At 41.7% G+C, this 18,483-nt stretch overlaps 6 protein-coding genes across 7 annotated transcripts; 4 read left to right on the top strand and 2 right to left on the bottom strand.

Moving 5' to 3' along the window:
* On the bottom strand, positions 3,937-5,749 carry LOC109126838. Its single transcript, XM_019230708.1, has 2 exons — positions 4,639-5,749; positions 3,937-4,424 (listed from the first exon to the last, which is right to left on the bottom strand). The coding sequence occupies exons 1-2, from the start codon at positions 5,747-5,749 to the stop codon at positions 3,937-3,939; spliced, it is 1,599 nt and encodes a 532-aa protein (XP_019086253.1).
* Positions 6,123-6,890, bottom strand: LOC104720287. The gene has a single exon (XM_010438217.1). The coding sequence runs from the start codon at positions 6,888-6,890 to the stop codon at positions 6,123-6,125; it is 768 nt and encodes a 255-aa protein (XP_010436519.1).
* LOC104718620 (RING-H2 finger protein ATL79-like) lies at positions 7,015-8,121 on the top strand. The gene has a single exon (XM_010436394.2). It carries the CDS (start codon positions 7,447-7,449, stop codon positions 7,945-7,947), a length of 501 nt encoding a protein of 166 aa, XP_010434696.1. The 5' UTR covers positions 7,015-7,446; the 3' UTR covers positions 7,948-8,121.
* Positions 8,773-11,282, top strand: LOC104718619. Of its 2 annotated transcripts, XM_010436393.2 has the most exons (2): positions 8,773-10,919; positions 11,045-11,111. In XM_010436393.2, the coding sequence occupies exons 1-2, from the start codon at positions 9,040-9,042 to the stop codon at positions 11,109-11,111; spliced, it is 1,947 nt and encodes a 648-aa protein (XP_010434695.1). In that variant the 5' UTR covers positions 8,773-9,039. The 2 variants fall into 2 exon arrangements, with proteins under 2 accessions (XP_010434695.1, XP_010434694.1); XM_010436392.2 differs by having other exon boundaries at positions 8,774-11,282.
* LOC104718618 (L-lactate dehydrogenase B-like) lies at positions 11,853-13,463 on the top strand. The gene is made up of 2 exons (XM_010436391.2): positions 11,853-12,573; positions 12,831-13,463. Exons 1-2 carry the CDS (start codon positions 11,956-11,958, stop codon positions 13,272-13,274), a joined length of 1,062 nt encoding a protein of 353 aa, XP_010434693.1. The 5' UTR covers positions 11,853-11,955; the 3' UTR covers positions 13,275-13,463.
* LOC104718617 (L-lactate dehydrogenase B-like) lies at positions 15,892-17,543 on the top strand. The gene is made up of 2 exons (XM_010436390.2): positions 15,892-16,780; positions 16,960-17,543. The coding sequence occupies exons 1-2, from the start codon at positions 16,040-16,042 to the stop codon at positions 17,401-17,403; spliced, it is 1,185 nt and encodes a 394-aa protein (XP_010434692.1). The 5' UTR covers positions 15,892-16,039; the 3' UTR covers positions 17,404-17,543.

Raw genomic sequence — 18,483 nt, 5'->3', positions numbered from 1 at the left:
TTTTTTTTTTGATAACTGTTAATTATATTATCAAAGGAACTTGAGGTTTACACAAGTTTATATATTTAGCGACAGCCCAAAAAAAAATTAAAAAGATGAACGCTAAAGGAGACAAAAGGCTTCAGAAACTGAAAAGAGATTACATATCCGAGAATTACTAGTTAATATAAATGGGCAAGCCATTTGCGAAGAAGTCCTTTTCCTTGCTTGCTGTGTTGGTGAGCTAGAAGAATGTCTCTGATTGTTCTGTCAAGTACTCGAAACAGAGAATCAGGGGTAGAGAGAACACCCCCATGAGTGCGAGTGTTGCGTTCCTTCCAGATGAGGTAGATAGTGGCTTGGGTGACCAGTTTCTTTAGAGTGGACGACATACCAGTTGTTGAACCGATAAGCCAGCTGATCAGAGTTTGCCAGGATGAGAAGGTGAGGTTTGGTTGACCAAGTCGCGTGAGAACAAGTCCCCAAAGTTGGAGAGAGTAGTCACAGTGCAGGAACAAATGCTCCCTGTTCTCTATATCTGTAGAGCATAAAACACAGGTGGCGTCTACGTTGATTCCCCAATTGAGAAGTCTCGCCTGCACTGGAAGTCTATCTCGATTTGCTACTCAGAACGTGAAAGAGTGTTTTGGAATAGACCTCTTAAACCAGATTGCCTTGCTCCATTCCTTGATCCCCGATGAGGGTCTCACAGCTTCCCAAGTTGTCTTAGTGCTGAAGAACTCCTTTCGTTGCCTTTCAGGTCCCCAGGAATAACTATCAGCACCTGTAGATTCTTGGGGGGGTCCACCATGAGGAGAGCATTGCGGATTGTTAAGAGTGATACGTTTCTGGTCCTCTGGGATGGAAGTCTCCAACCTTGTGAACCAGTTCCCTGTACAACAGTCGCTTCCCTTGGAATACCCATTAGTCTGGGACCATCACTACCAATGACATCCATCAGCGGACCCAAACAAGTCCAGTTATCAAACCAGTAGCTCGCAGTGTTCCCATCACCAATATTACAACTCAGTAAAGATTTGACCATTGGCCTCAAGGCATTGAGATATTTCCACATCCAAGAAACCCCTGAATTAACTTGAGCCGTCCAGTAGTTGTTGCTTTTGAGCATGTTCTTCCTCATCCAAGCAACCCAGATAGAACCGCTGTTCTGAAACAAAAGCCAAACCAGTTTCAAGTTAAGCGCTTTGTTCCAAACAGAGAAGTTTTTGAGGCTGAGGCCACCTTCCTTTTTAGGAAGGCAGATATCTTTCCAGGAGACTTTTGCGGTGGCCCGTTTTTCCATATTTCCAGACCAAAGGAAGGAGTTGCACATGGATTCAATATCACGAAGACAACCTTTAGGTAGAGCAAAAGCAGAAGACCAAAAATTTAAAGAGCTGTAGATCACTGCTGAAATAAGTTGAAGCCTGCCCGCAAACGAGAGCACTTTACTGGACCAAGAGGAGAACCTAGCCTTGATGTTGTCCAGGAGAGGGGAATAGTCAGCCTTCCTTGGTTTGCGATGAAGAAGAGGCAGCCCAAGATACCTCACAGGGAAGGCTCCTAAGCGGAAGCCCGAGAGTACTAGATGGTCCTGATCCTCTGGGGAGATTCCTGCTACAAAGAGCGTAGATTTATCTCGGTTCATGCTCAGACCTGATAAAGACTCAAATTCATCCAATAAACAAGCAATCTCTTGAAGAGAGTTTCTTCCTCCATCAAAGAATACCATCAGATCGTCAGCGAAGGCAAGATGGGAGACGATTGGGTCCCTGCCCAGGGGGTGATACCCAATTCTTCCTGAAGCAAAGCGCTGGCTGATGAGGTTAGAGAGAGCTTCCATGGCTATAACAAACAGGGTGGGTGAGAGGGGGTCCCCCTGCCTCAACCCTCTTCCACCTTTGAAATAACCGCATAACTCTCCATTGATGTTGACCGAGAAGGAGGTGGTGGTGACACACTGTTCCACCCATTTTATGAATTTTGGAGGAAACTGAGCAATCTCGAGAATCTTTAATATGAAATCCCAATGTACACAATCAAAAGCCTTCCTCAGGTCTACCTTCAACAGGGCACGAGGAGAGACATTACTTCTACCAAAACCTTGAACCATCTCAGAAGCTANCCGTGACTTGGAAACCTTCATTGACAAGATAATGGGCCAAGGAAGTGAAGATCCTATCAGCCACGNGATATCACCTTGTAAATAACATTGCAACACGAAATATGATGGAACACGGGTCATGACCGTACCGCGGTGAGAACCGGTACAATGGTACCATCGTCTAGCAGCTCGCGTAGGAGCATAAAAGTCGGTCCAGANTCCTTTTGCTTTTGCTTTTCACTTTATGGCCAAGTGTATGGATCAGGTCCTGGCCACGTTTTCTAGGGTTAAGTGTCCCCTTATGTAAGCATTGCCTATATAAAGGCCTAAACCCTCATTGTAAAAGATAGACTGGAATATAGAAATTATTGGCCCAAAGATTGGATCTTTGTTCATTCCTCTCTCCCGCTCAAGTCCGGGACTTGGCTCTAGAGAAACCCTAGAAGGTTCAAGAACCGGGTTCATGACCTTCTAGTCCGACCGTATCACGGGCCGAGCCATCTCCCGTGTGTCGTCGACTCAATCCACCGTCCGTTCATCCCCATCTATACGAGAGACAAACGAGTCGAGCATCTCCTCGCGAATCTCTCTCCGTCCGTTCTTGTCGTTCCTTGTGCCGTTTCCTTCCGTACATCGCTCCATCCGCGGCGTCCGTCCGTACGCAGCGTCCGTTCCCATCCGCTTCCTAACTAGAGCCGAACGAGTCGAGTATCTCCTCGTGACTCCCTAGTCCATCCGCGTTCCATCCGCTCACTCGTCCATCCGACGCGTCTGTACGTCCGTTTATCGGCCGCGTCCGCCGCGTCCGACCATCCGTCCGTACGTCCGCTGTTCCGCGTCCATTCGCGTCCATTCTCGTCCCTAACCGAACCGCTTCTCCGGTCCGCTCCGCTGTATCCTCCGTCCGTACGTCCGTGAACCACGTCCGTAGTCCGGGGTCACATCAAAATAGGTCTGAAGTTAGTCACCCTGCCAGCACCTATTTCCTTAGGGATCAGGATCAGCGCCGTCGCATTGATCTGCTTGAGCAGGTTTCCATGACGAAAGAACTCATGGACTGCTGCAATAAGGTCAGCCCCGATGATATCCCAGGAAGCTCTGTAAAATTCACCCGTGAAGCCGTCCGGACCAGGGGTCTTGTTGGCAGGCATGGAGAAGAATTCTCGCTTTATCTCAGAGTCAGTGATTTCTGCAGTTAGAAGGGCCTGGAGATTCTCTGTCAGTCTAAATGGCATAATCTCCCTTGTTCGGTCAATCTCTTCAGAAGTAAGAGTCGCAGGATGCCCTCCAATCAGGTCCTTGTAATAGGACACACAATGGAGTTTCACTTCTTCAGGACTGGGAAGACGCTCTCCTTGTTGATCAATCAGATAATGAATTTGATTCATTGCTCTGCGGGTTGCCATCACTCTATGGAAGAAAGCAGTGTTGAGATCACCACACTCAAACCATTTGATTCGGGCTCTCTGGAAAATAAACTTCTCTTCCGCGATCGCAAGAGTCATCCACTTCTTGTAAGCCAGTTTCTCTTGAGAAGCAGTAGCCGGGGAGGGATTGCTCAACAGGAGAGACTGGCACAAACGCAATTTTTCCTGAGCTTCTCTCGTGCGTGTCTCTAATCCAGAGAAGTGTTCCTTGTTTAGATCCCGAATCACTCCTTTTAGACCTTTGAGCCTTTTCATCAATGCGTACTGTGCAGTTCCCTGAGGATCCGTATCATGCCAATAATGCAACAGCCTCTGGAGGAATTCTTCATGGTGGAGAAGATAATGTGAGATCATAAAGTGTCTTCGACCCTGCTGTCTTCTTCCAAGATCAATGATGGAGGGACTATGATCCGAAAAGTCAGGCTCCTAGAACTGGGAGTAGGAAAGTGGATACTTAATCCTCCACTCATCATTAGCAAGAACTCTATCCAGTTTTTTGGCGATCGGATTGGTCTCTTGCTTATTCCACCAAGTGAACTGATTCCCTCTAAAGGTGAGGTCCTGTAGATTCGCATAGGCAAGGCATTCCCGGAACTCCTCCATTCCTCTTTTAATTCTGGTACCTCCCGAAGAGTGTTCTGCGGGACTCAAAGTTTGGTTAAAATCTCTAAGAAGAGCCCATGGTCTTGTATTGACTGACTGGTCACGGGACAAAGCGCATATCTCCTCCCATAGTTCCTGACGCCCCATACGATGATTAACAGCATACACAAAAGAGATCACGAACTCACTATCCTCCCCAGGAAGTTGAACAACACAAGTCATCATCTGTTTAGACTTGGAGTGGATCACTAACTTCACTGAATGATGCCATACTATCCAGATTCTTCCTAGCTCAGCAAACTCATAATTGGCTTCAAAATGCCAATCCGCAAACATAGAATTCACATATTTAAGAGATTTGTGTTGCCTGACACGAGTCTCAATTAAACTACCAAAAACCGGCTTATACTGCCGTAGCCATTTCCTGAAGCTTCTCCTCTTTACACTAAGATTAAATCCTCTAACGTTCCAACAAAAAGTATTGACTGTTACCATTAATGAGATGATTTGGTTGTGGCTTCTTACCATTGGAAGCCTGCGCATAGCGCCTCTCTTTTTTCTTTTCCTTCTTAGACAGGACCTTCATAAACTTGTCATTGTCATCTGGATTATCATCTTCTTCGGATGGAGAGTCTGAAGAAGAGGATTCCTCTAGAGACGCGGCATCTGAAGAGGAGGAAGACGAGGGTGGGAGACGTCTAGATGCAGCTTTCTTCATACCCGACTTGGCAGTTTTGTGAACTGAAGTAAGGCCGATGTCGATTTCGAGGTTACCTTCCTTTTGTAGAGAGACAGAGGGATCAATAGGAGGATTCTCCACTCCCTCAGAGCGACGTTTTGTATGTTCCTTACGCCTCCTTGAAGGGTTCTTTCTTTGGCGAGCCATGGGGACTTCAGCTGTAGTTTTCCCTTCATGCCTTCCCCGAGTACAAGCTTCCTTGGAGTGGGAGGTTGAGTTGCAGAAGCTGCAAAGGATTGGAGCCGTGGGACACCGCTTAATAGAGTGACCAACTCCTTGGCAGAAAGCACATATAGGGGGAAGCCACGGACTGGATACAACAATCCTGAATGTTTCTCCCGTTTCGAATTGGGCATTGACCGCTTCTGGAAGAGGCTTGGTGATATTGACTATCGTGAACACTTTCGCAACTTCTAAATCCGTGAGATTGATCGTAGAAGGATGACAAAAGACTGGATGACCAACCAAACCCGCTATGTATTCCAATGCTTCCTGGGAGAAGAATTGGGGTGGAACTCCACGGAATTCTAACCAGACTGGAGCTTCAGTTAGTTCTGGCATCACCGGGGAAAGATCTGGCTCCCAATCCGCTACGAACATAGATTGGCCTTCAATGTGCCACACTCGTTGAGCAAGTACCCTTTTGCGTGTTTCCTCGCATGGAATTCTTATGAGCACCGACTTTGGACCTTGCTTGGAGATGGTGATGTCCCTTCGCTTTCGGCTCCAAATTCCATTAAGGATGGCGTAGAGGGCTCCTTTGGAGGGGAGATTACCGTGAAACTGGCCTATAATGAAGTCCTTCCACCGGTTTTGGTTTCTCTGGACCACCATATTGGGAATTTTAACACACAACTCACCAGAATCTAGGGTAATTGGGATACCCTTCTTCTCCATTTTTCCAGAAGATCCAACAAGCATTTCCTTCCAATTTGCCAGAGCAGAAGGCTGAGTAGAGTTGTCGGTCGAGGAAACTTCCTGAGGATAGGGGATCGCTTCTTTTTAGTCATCGGAGCTGAGACGGGTTGCCGTTACCGAGATCGGCAACGGCGGCTACGAAAGGATATCGCCAAATATTTTAGCTCACAATATCGTCAAAGATAAGTGTTTAGGATAAAGATAGAAACTAAATGAGTATTTAAGATTTTAAGAAAAAAGGGAACTGTAGAGTTGCCTTGACAGAAGGGGAAAGCATTATCATGAAGAATCTGGTTTATATATAAATGGAAATGACAGATCGATGTATCAGTTCACCACCAATCCATATCCTTCATAAACTCAAGTGGTCCCTTTCTCTGGACATATCCACGTCTCCCTCCTCACAAAATAAGACCAATGCCACACTCTGGTTTGTGTGTCNGCAGAAGCTGCAAAGGATTGGAGCCGTGGGACACCGCTTAATAGAGTGACCAACTCCTTGGCAGAAAGCACATATAGGGGGAAGCCACGGACTGGATACAACAATCCTGAATGTTTCTCCCGTTTCGAATTGGGCATTGACCGCTTCTGGAAGAGGCTTGGTGATATTGACTATCGTGAACACTTTCGCAACTTCTAAATCCGTGAGATTGATCGTAGAAGGATGACAAAAGACTGGATGACCAACCAAACCCGCTATGTATTCCAATGCTTCCTGGGAGAAGAATTGGGGTGGAACTCCACGGAATTCTAACCAGACTGGAGCTTCAGTTAGTTCTGGCATCACCGGGGAAAGATCTGGCTCCCAATCCGCTACGAACATAGATTGGCCTTCAATGTGCCACACTCGTTGAGCAAGTACCCTTTTGCGTGTTTCCTCGCATGGAATTCTTATGAGCACCGACTTTGGACCTTGCTTGGAGATGGTGATGTCCCTTCGCTTTCGGCTCCAAATTCCATTAAGGATGGCGTAGAGGGCTCCTTTGGAGGGGAGATTACCGTGAAACTGGCCTATAATGAAGTCCTTCCACCGGTTTTGGTTTCTCTGGACCACCATATTGGGAATTTTAACACACAACTCACCAGAATCTAGGGTAATTGGGATACCCTTCTTCTCCATTTTTCCAGAAGATCCAACAAGCATTTCCTTCCAATTTGCCAGAGCAGAAGGCTGAGTAGAGTTGTCGGTCGAGGAAACTTCCTGAGGATAGGGGATCGCTTCTTTTTAGTCATCGGAGCTGAGACGGGTTGCCGTTACCGAGATCGGCAACGGCGGCTACGAAAGGATATCGCCAAATATTTTAGCTCACAATATCGTCAAAGATAAGTGTTTAGGATAAAGATAGAAACTAAATGAGTATTTAAGATTTTAAGAAAAAAGGGAACTGTAGAGTTGCCTTGACAGAAGGGGAAAGCATTATCATGAAGAATCTGGTTTATATATAAATGGAAATGACAGATCGATGTATCAGTTCACCACCAATCCATATCCTTCATAAACTCAAGTGGTCCCTTTCTCTGGACATATCCACGTCTCCCTCCTCACAAAATAAGACCAATGCCACACTCTGGTTTGTGTGTCGTCTTCTCTTTAATGCTCTCTCTTTTGTTCATTCTCTCTATAAAACACAACAAGACATGAGGGTTTTTTGTAAGAACTTGCCTGAGTTGATCCAATGCGGCTGCTATTATCATCTGATCCCCAACCCCAACTTACCTCTACATGTACGTCCCAGAGTTGTGGCTGGAAGCCTTACTCTCATTCCAATGACTTTGCCGCCAACGCCTCGATCCTCCTCATCATCATCTTCTCTTCTCTCGTCTGCGTTTTCTCTCTCCACGCTGCCATCCGTTGTTGCCTCCGTCCAGTCCTCCAACATGACCCTAAACCTGATCCTGACCCTGATGAGGCCTCCCTTTCGGAACTTCCCCCGACACTTGTTTACTCCCCCGGAATGAACTTGGCAGGCACCGAAGCAGAGTGCATCATTTGTTTGTCTGAATTCCAGGACGGTGACACCCTACGCGTGTTGGACAGATGCAAACATGGATTCCACGTTCATTGCATCCAGAAGTGGATCTCCTCCCACTCCTCTTGTCCCACTTGCCGGGCAAACATCTTCTCCTCCCCACCTCAACTTCACTCACAGAGCATACAACTAACAAGTACAGCTTAGTCAATTGGTAGCTACCTGGTTTTGGCGTCTTGCCCACTTTTTTTCCTCTTTATTGTCTTTACCACATCACACCTTTATCATCTTTTCCAAGTTAGTCTATTTCGTTTTATATTTCCATGAAATCATAAAAATCGCACACACGCAGGATATTGATGTTAAGTCAATTTTTGTGAATCATCATATACAACGCAAAAAAACAAACAAACAAAGACCAGTGTGTAAACGAAGCAAAAATCTTACCTCATAATACAGAGGGACCAAAGGCTTTATTCAATGTCGGAGTTTCAGAAAGATATATGAGGTCTTGAATGGTGTTGTATCTTCCCACACTTGTTGGATAAGAAAGAAAAGAGCGAGGTGTTAATTACTAGATAAAATCATGGATATTGAGGGTGAGGAAAAGAATTAGAAGTTGAATGACTCACATTATGAGCATTAACTCCATTAATGGCATGGTATGATTCTAACAATAGGAGAAAATTCCAAGTGCGTGCAAAGGTCTTCACTCAATTTCTAGACCACATTTACGTGGTAACGTGATCAGAGTGGTACTTATACAATAATTCCAAAATATATCTTAAAGAATGAATACCACCAACTTATATCACCATAAACAACTTTTTCTTTCCAAATTATAATATTTCTTTTCACGAATTCGCTAGTCAAAAATTAGATAGTTGGTAATTTTTTTTTTCATTACTTATAAATTTATGGTTTATACACATATATTAATTAGATTTAATTGTTTCTCCTCACTATACTGTACATTAAAAATATCATTTGACTAAATTAAAATTAAAATTAAATTAATCATTAAGTATAGTATAGAGAATGCAAGGGAGAGACGAACACGTCAGTCGATGAGAAGAGCTGTGTCAGTGTGTGAATGCAACCAAACAGTTCGCTTTTGAACGAGTCTAACTTGAGACAAGTCAAAGCTTATAGTATATAACTTTGAGTGGAAAAAACTAGTAACTTCTTTGAAGATTCTCAACATAGAAACTCTTTCTCTGACTCTCTCCAATCTTTATAGAAGAAGACTAAACAGAGGAAAAAATAGAGGAATCGAGAGAGAGTGAGACAAATCTAGTGATGGGTTGCGACTCTCATGGCAATCTAAGCGACGCAGAGTTCAGCAAGCCGTTGCCATCGATAGGTGTCTACGTCGCTGCTGCTTCACTGCTCTGTGGAGTTGCCATGTTTTCCGATCTTATTCACGGCTTTCGCCACCGTAAGTTCTGGTTTCCTTGCAAATTCTTCTCTCTCAACGCCACCACTCTCACTTTTATCTCTGTCTGCGTCAAACTCTCCTTGGATCTCAACACTTCTATGCCTAGCCGCCAAGATCAGCTCGCTAAACTCAGCAGTAGCGTATTCGTCTGCACCGTGATGGCTAATTCCATGCCGTCTCTTGGTTTCATGGTCACACAAGATATCCTCATGAACCTCATGGCTTTAGGGATTCTAGTTATCACCGATGTTGTTAATATCTGTATCCAATTGGGCACAGGAGCCATATACGTTTTCCATCCAGAACACGCTCTCGTCATTGTACTCATGTTTTTAATGTTTATGATCTTGAGTTTCTCTGCTATCACAGTCCCGACCACAAAGCGTTTCTTGGAGCTCAAGTACAAGAAGAGATACGAGTTTGCTTTGAAGCAGTGTCCTTCGTATACAGAGAGAAGAAGAGGAGTTCCTAAGCTTAAAGAAGATCTGATGAAATTTTGGATGATGGCTCACACTTCTAGTCCTCAGTTTGTGATGTCTCGCTCTGTTACATGCACCACCACTGGTTTACTCTGTTTCTTGAGTGCAGTCACGTTGGCTGAAGCCATGGTCCGGTCTTACTTTCTTCAACCCCGGTCACTAGGGTTCTGCAATGGAGACTCTGATTACAAATGGTCAACCGCTTTGGTTCTAGTCTCTCAGGCAGCTGCAGTTGCCATAGGAACCGTTGCTCCAGCGAGCAGATGGTTTCAGGCAGTGAACTTGAGGTGTCCATTAAGAACAAAGAAATGTTTCAAAGATGAGTTGAGAGTGGAGAGTTATTGGGTAGAGTGTCTCGCTGAGAAGAAAGAACGTCCCTTGAACCTTTGGATGCTCCATAATCGCCGCAGCGAGAAGCTTGCACACGACTTAAACCGATGGATACTTGATGTTTGTATTGCAACACAGTATGGTATAGTGTTGGCTAGCAAGTTTCTCCGTTTCATTACGGTCTACTGTGTGAATAGAATCTTGCTATGTTGTTTTTATTTCACCTTCAAAAGTGATTGTGTTGCAAACGCCGAGTCCTCGGGTTCAAATCCATCAACGAGACAATTTGTTCTGCATCTTGAAGGAGAGGAGGAGCTGGTAGAGTACATGGCACGGAGCAACCGTGAGGCCACAGACCACTTGATACAAAAGGGTCGGAAGAAACAACCCGTAAACTTAATAGAGCTCTTGGAGGCAACAACTCCCATCTCACAAGGATTTGAAGGGATTCGAGATTTTGACAGCGACGAGGTCGCTTCTCTGGCTTCTGGAGAGCCACCTAATAGTTGGGCCCTTCCATTGGTAACACTGACAAGTATCGCTGCCGCTCTTCCCAATATCAAGCCTTACTCGCTGAAGAAGTTAGTGAAAGCTGTAAACGAGGCCTTGTTCTATGTCAACAAGTTCGAAAACGTCCTTGATATCGGAGAAGAGTTAGCTAACAGCAGGAAAGCTGCAGAGGTAGTATGGTTAGGAGTTTATCTCTACCATAAATGGCTCAACTTGGATCTTCGAAAACTATCCAAGCAACAAAGAAAAACATCACAAGAAGTTCTGAAAGAGCTGGTGGATACATCAAAGAAAGAGTTTACAGAGTCATGGGAGAGAAATCGGATACTGTGCATGAAGCATAAGCCTTCTCAGTGGCCTATCAAGACTCAGGCAGCAAACTCTATGTACCGGATAAGCCAAACCCTTTTGATGAAGAACGAGTCAGGAAACATTGAAACAGAGGAGACTCTGTTGAAAGATGTGGAAAGGATGGTATCGGACATAGTATCAGGATGCTTTTGTAACACGGCACAGGTAGTAGGAATGAAGTGTTTGGTTACAGCAGTGGAAGTGAGGGAAGCGTCGGTGAGAGAAGCCGCAATGCATCTGGGAAAAACAGAGAAAATACTTGAGATCGTGGACAGAAGATGCATGCCTGCTTTGCCTCATCACAAAGTGGCAAATATTGATGAATGGAGAGAGTTTTATAGGACCAATAAATCCGTCTCTTTCACTCATCCGTCGTCTCAGTGTACCACCCGTGAACTCATTATCAACCTAGAATAAATACTTTTTTTGTGAAATCTTAAGAAGTAATTACGTTGTACAAAATAAAACCCACTTAGCCAAAAATATCATTACTTTGTCGGTATCAAACTATTAAAACCAAGTTTAGCAATAATAAAGCTTCGTCTGTCGGTTGCTGTACAAGTCAAAACTATCAAAGTTGTCAACTTTGCTTTGTTGACAAGGCAAAAACTACTCTTCCAAAACATTTATCCTTCTTCTCGAAACTAATTTCTAGACCGGTGCAAGTAATAATTTAAAAGATTATTGGTATTTTAGTACATTTTCTAAACTTAATTTAAGAGACTATGTCAACAAAAGCTGTTTTTGATTTTGCTTTTTAACCAATTGTTTAATATTTAGGAACTTTTAAGGGAATGGCAAAACCATGTTGACGCAAAAAAAAAAAAAAATGGTAAAACAGTGTGCTGATCCCTGTTTCCGACCAAACAGTATTTAAAAATTACATTCGGACCAAACAATTTGTCAATTAAAAAGTACAAATCAAAGGTTCAAATGTCAATTACTACCAATTATAGTATTATTATTTTCCTTTTATAATTTCGGAATTAAAGGACAGATATGTAGAAAGTGAGGTCATCTCCCCTATAAGTAACAGGTACAGTTCCCACTCACCCAAGAGAGAAGAAACAGAATCATCAAATCAAATCCCTAAAAACTACTTTTGTAATGGAGAAGAACGCATCAACTTCATCGTTGCGTGACTTAGGTCCAAGTGGTCTAGATCTAACCAGCGCCTTTTTCAAACCGATCCACAACGCCGATCCTTCTCTCCCTTCAAACCGATGTACAAAAATCTCCGTCGTCGGAGTCGGCAACGTCGGGATGGCCATAGCTCAAACCATCCTCACTCAAGATCTCGCCGACGAGATCGCACTCGTCGACTCCAAGCCTGATAAGCTTCGTGGAGAGATGCTCGATCTACAGCACGCCGCTGCTTTCCTCCCTCGGACCAAGATCACCGCTTCTGTTGACTACGACGTCACCGCCGGATCAGATCTGTGTATCGTCACTGCTGGTGCAAGACAGAACCCAGGCGAGTCTAGACTCAATCTGCTTCAGAGGAACGTTGCTCTCTTCCGCCATATCATCCCTCCACTCGCTAAAGCTTCTCCTGACTCTATATTGATCATTGTTTCTAACCCCGTCGATGTTTTGACTTACGTTGCTTGGAAACTCTCTGGTTTCCCGGTGAATCGTGTGCTTGGATCTGGTACTAATCTCGATTCCTCTCGGTTCCGGTTCTTAATCGCAGATCATCTCGACGTTAATGCTCAGGATGTACAGGTCAGTTTTGTGTTGGATCTTCAATTTTATAATATCCTTTAGTTTCAATTGGAATTAGATGATTGATAAAAGAATTGTCTTTTTGGTAAATACGGATTTAAGGAATGATTTAGTATGATAAAAATCTATGCTTTAGTGGTTTTATACAATTAAGGAGTGATCAGGTGTTTAAGGAATGATTTAGTATGATAAAAATCGATGTTGAGATGATCCAATTGGAGAGTGAAACTGGGGTTTGTTTGATTGGTTGTTTGCAGGCATTTATTGTGGGAGAGCATGGAGACAGCTCGGTGGCATTGTGGTCGAGCATTAGTGTTGGAGGCATCCCTGTCTTAAGTTTTCTAGAGAAGCAACAAATTGCTTACGAGAAACAAACCCTTGAGGACATCCACCAAAGCGTAGTTGGCAGCGCCTATGAAGTCATTGGACTCAAGGGTTACACTTCTTGGGCCATTGGTTACTCTGTTGCTAATCTCGCTCGTACTATTCTCCGTGACCAGCGCAAGATCCATCCTGTCACGGTTCTTGCTCGTGGCTTTTATGGTGTCGATGGGGGTGATGTCTTCCTCAGTCTCCCGGCTTTGCTTGGACGCAATGGTGTGGTCGCTGTGACCAATGTGCATATGACTGATGAAGAGTCTGAGAAGCTGCAGAAGTCGGCTAAGACTATATTGGAGATGCAGAGCCAGTTGGAACTTTGAATACCCACATCTATTTGCTTCAATTTTACAAGTGTTGTTTTGGTATGATCATTATCACATGGGTGAGAGTGTCTATGTTGATCATTATATGTTATGTAAATGCTTCTTTATGGAGAATAATCCCAACTTTGAGTTGACAATGTGAAAATCCAATTTTGAAGGGTTGACAATGTGAGGCTATTTCATTCATTTAAATGGAGTGAAAATCCTGCCTCATGAGGAAAAATATCATTCATCACCAAATTATTGTACACTGAATTAAGTTGTCGCATCTTTTTTGCAAGGCAAATTGTATAAACTTTAATACGAGAGATATGATAACTTGTCGCTACAGACGGGAGCCTCGTAACATGTTGGCGAAGAGCTTTGAACTGAGAGTTCGATCGACATCAACTAATTAAGTTTAAAACAATATTCCTATCCTATCCTCCCCTCCCTTTGAAGTGCATGGGAGCTGATAAATGCATTTCAAAAGGAATTTTTTTTTGTTTTCCTACGGTTTTAATTCTCTCTAAGTTTCTGCTTTGGTTGTCCTTGTCAGGGGCCTCAGGACTAAGCGTGAAGGCTTTAGGAAATATTTTCTTGTCTGAGTATCGCTACTCCGCACTATTCCTCCCAGTATTGAGAATATAAAGCATATGCATTGCTGGTTTCTCAAAAATTTTCTCATGATTTAAACAATAAAAAAATAATAAAAAGAATGAGAGAGAATGACATAAGTTTATCAAAATGAAAAACTCTGAGAACTGTTTGAGAATCTTACTTGCCATGTGTCTCTTTATAATTGGACAAATTTTTTTAGTTTTAATTTTAAATATAAATAAATAACTAAAATGATTAAAATATTATATGTGAGAAACTGAGAGTGATTCTCACCAATGCACATAGTCTCAGGGGCAGCGGGAGTCGTTTCAGTTGTATGCCACGAGGCCTCTATGGATCTTTTTTTAGGAGAATGTGAGATATTATGTCTAAAATGTCTTAATGAAGACACTTTTATATAGTTTGTTATTGTTAAGACATTCATAATATAATATTAGAGAGGGTATTGAACTTGATATTTTAAGGATTTTGTAGGATTTTAATATTTTAGAACTTTTAAAGATTTTAAGTGAGTTTTTAAGAGATTTGATTGTGCTTTAGAGCTTTCATACTTTAAAAAAAAATGAAATGTGATTTTATGAAATTTTATTATTGGACTTTGGATGATTTTAAAATTTTTTACAACACAAAAGAATAAAATTCTATACCAAAACAAAATCACATCAAGAGTTTGCAGCTATGTCCTCAATTCATATATGATATAGTATATACAATAGTGGAACATGTCTCACTTCATATATAGAGTATCTTATCTCAGTTATGGTTCACGTTGCTCTGTTTCACCTTTTGCTGCTCAACCACCTCGACGATCGCTTCAGTTCATATGTAGAGTATCTTGCTCAATTATGGTTCACCTTGCTCTGTTTAACCTTTTGCTGTTGAACCTCCTCAACGATCGCCGCCTCTACCCCAGCAACAACAGTCACAAACGCAGCAACAACCACATTCACAACAACAGACGCGTTCACAACCGCAACCTAATGATGAATCTCATGAAATTCATGTATTTGTGATGCTACAGGAGATGAAGGACATCACTTCATCGCCACCACCACCAAAGTCTAAATCTGGTCGAGCTGATCCACCTAATAATTTATTCAATGCATTAGGAAGTGAAACTTCACATCCAAGTGGAGGAGGCAGAGGGGAACCTCTTGGTTAATGATCTCAAGCCTGGAAAGTAAAAATTGGGAAAACACCATTAAAAAAATATATATATATATATATATATATATATATAACAAAGACCAAACTAGAATACTGGAGCTGAATAACAAAGAGCAATCTAGAATACTTGAGCTGAAGCTTGTGCAAGATGTATTCTTACCCCAATGTTTACCCTCATGGTATTAAAATCTCCATATAATTCTAAAAGTATTCTATTAAATAACCTTTGATTAATTAATTACAAACATTTTTTCATGTTCCTGAGATTCATTTCTATCGCTTTTTTAATTTTTAAATTGTGATGAAATTGAAAATCCATACATAACCCAACATCTAAAATTTAAATTCAGTATAATTTATATATTTAAAACTCTTATAACTTTATACTTTCTGTAACCACAATTTTTATCAATCAATTTTAATTTATTTTTTAATTGTAAAAAGCTTAGGGAATATTATTGGATGAATGATTTGTAAATCTACACAGAATTGTAAAATTATGAAAATCAAAACAAATGGATTTTAAAATAACACGTTATTAATCTGTACATCCTGAACATTAACGTCGTCGAGATGATCTGCGATTAATAATCGGTCCGTTTGTTTTTTTGTTAAAGTGTTAACAATAAAAAAGAAGAGAAAAAGAGAGAAAAAAAAGGAGAGAAAGAGAGGTAAGTTGTTAGTAAGGGCATAAATGTAAAAGGAAAGTGGACACATAAGCAAAAAAAACTTGGGAAAGTATATCATCAATGAAAAGTGGGTTTTTGTGACAATACTTTAGGAGAAAGTGGATGTGGGTGTTATTTTCCCTTATTATTAGTGCTGTTTCCGTCGTGAATAGACCATAGCAGCACAATCCTTATCACTTGTCGTCAATCATAAAACCTGGCATAAGCCAAATCCGTTTCGAGCTCTCTTGTCCTCAGCTTCCTCTCCATACATTCTTCTTCAATGGCAACCCTTGACATTTCAGCTTCCCATTCATCATACATGCAATGGGAACCCTTAACCTATCAGCTTCCCATTCGCCCGGCTCACAGTCACAGACACACCCAAATTCGAAGAAGAAACACTTTCATCAAATCAAATCCCTAAAATTTGTCACAGTAATGCAGCAAAACTCATCGACATCGACTTCATCATCGTTGCGTGACTTGGGCCCGAGTGGTGTTGATCTAACCAGCGCCCTTTTCAAACCGATCCGCAACTCCGATCCTCCTCTCCCTTCGCACCGATGTACAAAGATCTCCGTCGTCGGAGTCGGCAACGTCGGGATGGCCATAGCTCAAACCATCCTCACTCAAGATCTCGCCGACGAGATCGCACTCGTCGACTCCAAGCCTGATAAGCTTCGTGGAGAGATGCTCGATCTACAGCACGCCGCTGCTTTCCTCCCTCGAACCAAGATCACCGCTTCTGTCGACTACGACGTCACCGCTGGATCTGATCTGTGCATCGTCACTGCTGGTGCTAGACAGAACCCAGGCGAGTCTAGACTCAGTCTGCTTCAGAGGAACGTTGCTCACTTCCGCCATATCATCCCTCCACTCGCTAAAGCTTCTCCTGACTCTATATTGATCATTGTCTCTAACCCTGTTGATGTTTTGACTTACGTTGCTTGGAAACTCTCTGGTTTCCCGGTGAATCGTGTGCTTGGATCTGGTACTAATCTTGATTCCTCTCGGTTCCGGTTCTTAATCGCAGATCATCTCGACGTTAATGCTCAAGATGTACAGGTTAGTTCTCTACCAAAATTAGGGATTTGTTGTGTAATCGTGATTAGCTGGATTTAATGATTTTAATATGATACAAATCTATGCTTTAGTGGTTTTATACTGCAATTAAGGAGTCATCAGGTGATAATAAGTTTTATGATGATAATGTATTGTTGAGACGATCAATTGGGTTGCTGCAGGCATTTATTGTGGGAGAGCATGGAGACAGCTCGGTGGCATTGTGGTCGAGCATAAGTGTTGGAGGCATCCCTGTCCTAAGTTTTCTAGAGAAGCAACAGATTGCTTACGAGAAACAAACCCTTGAGGACATCCACCAAAGCGTAGTTGGCAGCGCCTATGAAGTCATTGGACTCAAGGGTTACACTTCTTGGGCCATTGGTTACTCTGTTGCCAATCTGGCTCGCACTATTCTCCGTGACCAGCGCAAGATCCACCCTGTCACGGTTCTTGCTCGTGGCTTTTATGGTGTCGATGGGGGTGATGTCTTCCTCAGCCTCCCGGCTTTGCTTGGACGCAATGGTGTGGTCGCTGTGACCAATGTGCATATGACTGATGAAGAGTCTGAGAAGCTGCAGAAGTCGGCTAAGACTATATTGGAGATGCAGAGCCAGTTGGAACTTTGAATAATCCATATCTCTATGCTTCAGTTTTATAACTTTTGTTTTTGTTATGATCATTAATCCCATGGATGATAGTGTTTGATCTATTTATGTTATGTAAATGCTTGTTCATGCATAAATAATCCCAACTTTGAGTTCTATTATTAGTAAAGGCGAAAACATATGATTAGCACACTTGAACGTGAGTTAGATCAATCGACACGGTTGATAATATTAGGCTTCAATGACTGCGTAATGTAGTCATATTGAAGTCATTAAAATGGCCCAAAAACCTTTTTTTATTAAGAAAATCCTAGAAAATCCTTATCAATTTTAGGGAAATTGGGAAAGTAACCAATAAAAAATAACTTTAATTAATTAACTAACTATCACCATATAATATTTTTTATATTTTATATATTAACGATAGTTTTGCCGATATGACATTATGAACAACTAAACACACATTATCACGTGCATCCCCTCTTTCTTTCTTTTTCTTTCTTTTTTTATTTTTCTCATTTTCTTATTTATTTCTTATTTATTCATTTATACTTTACAATAAAATATAGAGAAATTCTCGTAAATCTATTCACACAAATTATTTAGATTTCATAATCTTATTTAAAAATAAACATTTTCTTTTATATTTTTATTTGATTTTTTTAATTGAACAACTTTAACTCAATAAGTAACTAAAATAATGTAATTATTTATTCTACTATCCTGTATAGAATACAATAATTTTCTATTACATTTTCTTAAAATACATATATTCTACTATTAATTTAATTTCCTTGTAACCTAATTTTAGTATGCGCTTAATTCGATAGTTTGAGTTCTCTATGTTGCATCCCTTAAGGTATAGTGCAATTTCTTCGGAAATTGTTAAACTCGATATGTTAAATTTCATATGTTGTATATTTCTTATGAAACGACTTGTTTCATAATTTTTTATTTCATTTCATACCATCATTACCAGTACTATCAATATATTTTATGAAAAATGTTTCATTCTAGTTTTGTTCTATACTATTATTAAGGTGTTGTAAAAAACAATATTCTATATATTACATGTGTGTGTCCTTCACTGCTATCATCTCT

Source organism: Camelina sativa, chromosome 10 (assembly GCF_000633955.1).
Source record: "Camelina sativa cultivar DH55 chromosome 10, Cs, whole genome shotgun sequence".
NCBI lineage: Eukaryota > Viridiplantae > Streptophyta > Magnoliopsida > Brassicales > Brassicaceae > Camelina > Camelina sativa.
The sequence above is the reverse complement of the archived record's forward strand: the minus strand, read 5'-3'. Positions and strand labels throughout refer to the sequence as shown.

What these genes read in the sequence shown, in the direction of transcription:
- LOC109126838 (XM_019230708.1), bottom strand. Translation starts at nt 5,749, where the DNA reads ATGGAGAAGAAGGGTATCCCAATTACCCTAGATTCTGGTGAGTTGTGT. An exon ending in CTATGCGCAGGCTTCCAATG is followed by an intron (nt 4,425 to 4,638) that starts GTAAGAAGCCAC and finishes GGCATTTTGAAG; the next exon opens with CCAATTATGAGTTTGCTGAG.
- LOC104718620 (XM_010436394.2), top strand. Translation starts at nt 7,447, where the DNA reads ATGCGGCTGCTATTATCATCTGATCCCCAACCCCAACTTACCTCTACA.
- LOC104718619 (XM_010436392.2), top strand. Translation starts at nt 9,040, where the DNA reads ATGGGTTGCGACTCTCATGGCAATCTAAGCGACGCAGAGTTCAGCAAG.
- LOC104718618 (XM_010436391.2), top strand. Translation starts at nt 11,956, where the DNA reads ATGGAGAAGAACGCATCAACTTCATCGTTGCGTGACTTAGGTCCAAGT. An exon ending in TTAATGCTCAGGATGTACAG is followed by an intron (nt 12,574 to 12,830) that starts GTCAGTTTTGTG and finishes GGTTGTTTGCAG; the next exon opens with GCATTTATTGTGGGAGAGCA.
- LOC104718617 (XM_010436390.2), top strand. Translation starts at nt 16,040, where the DNA reads ATGGGAACCCTTAACCTATCAGCTTCCCATTCGCCCGGCTCACAGTCA. An exon ending in TTAATGCTCAAGATGTACAG is followed by an intron (nt 16,781 to 16,959) that starts GTTAGTTCTCTA and finishes GGGTTGCTGCAG; the next exon opens with GCATTTATTGTGGGAGAGCA.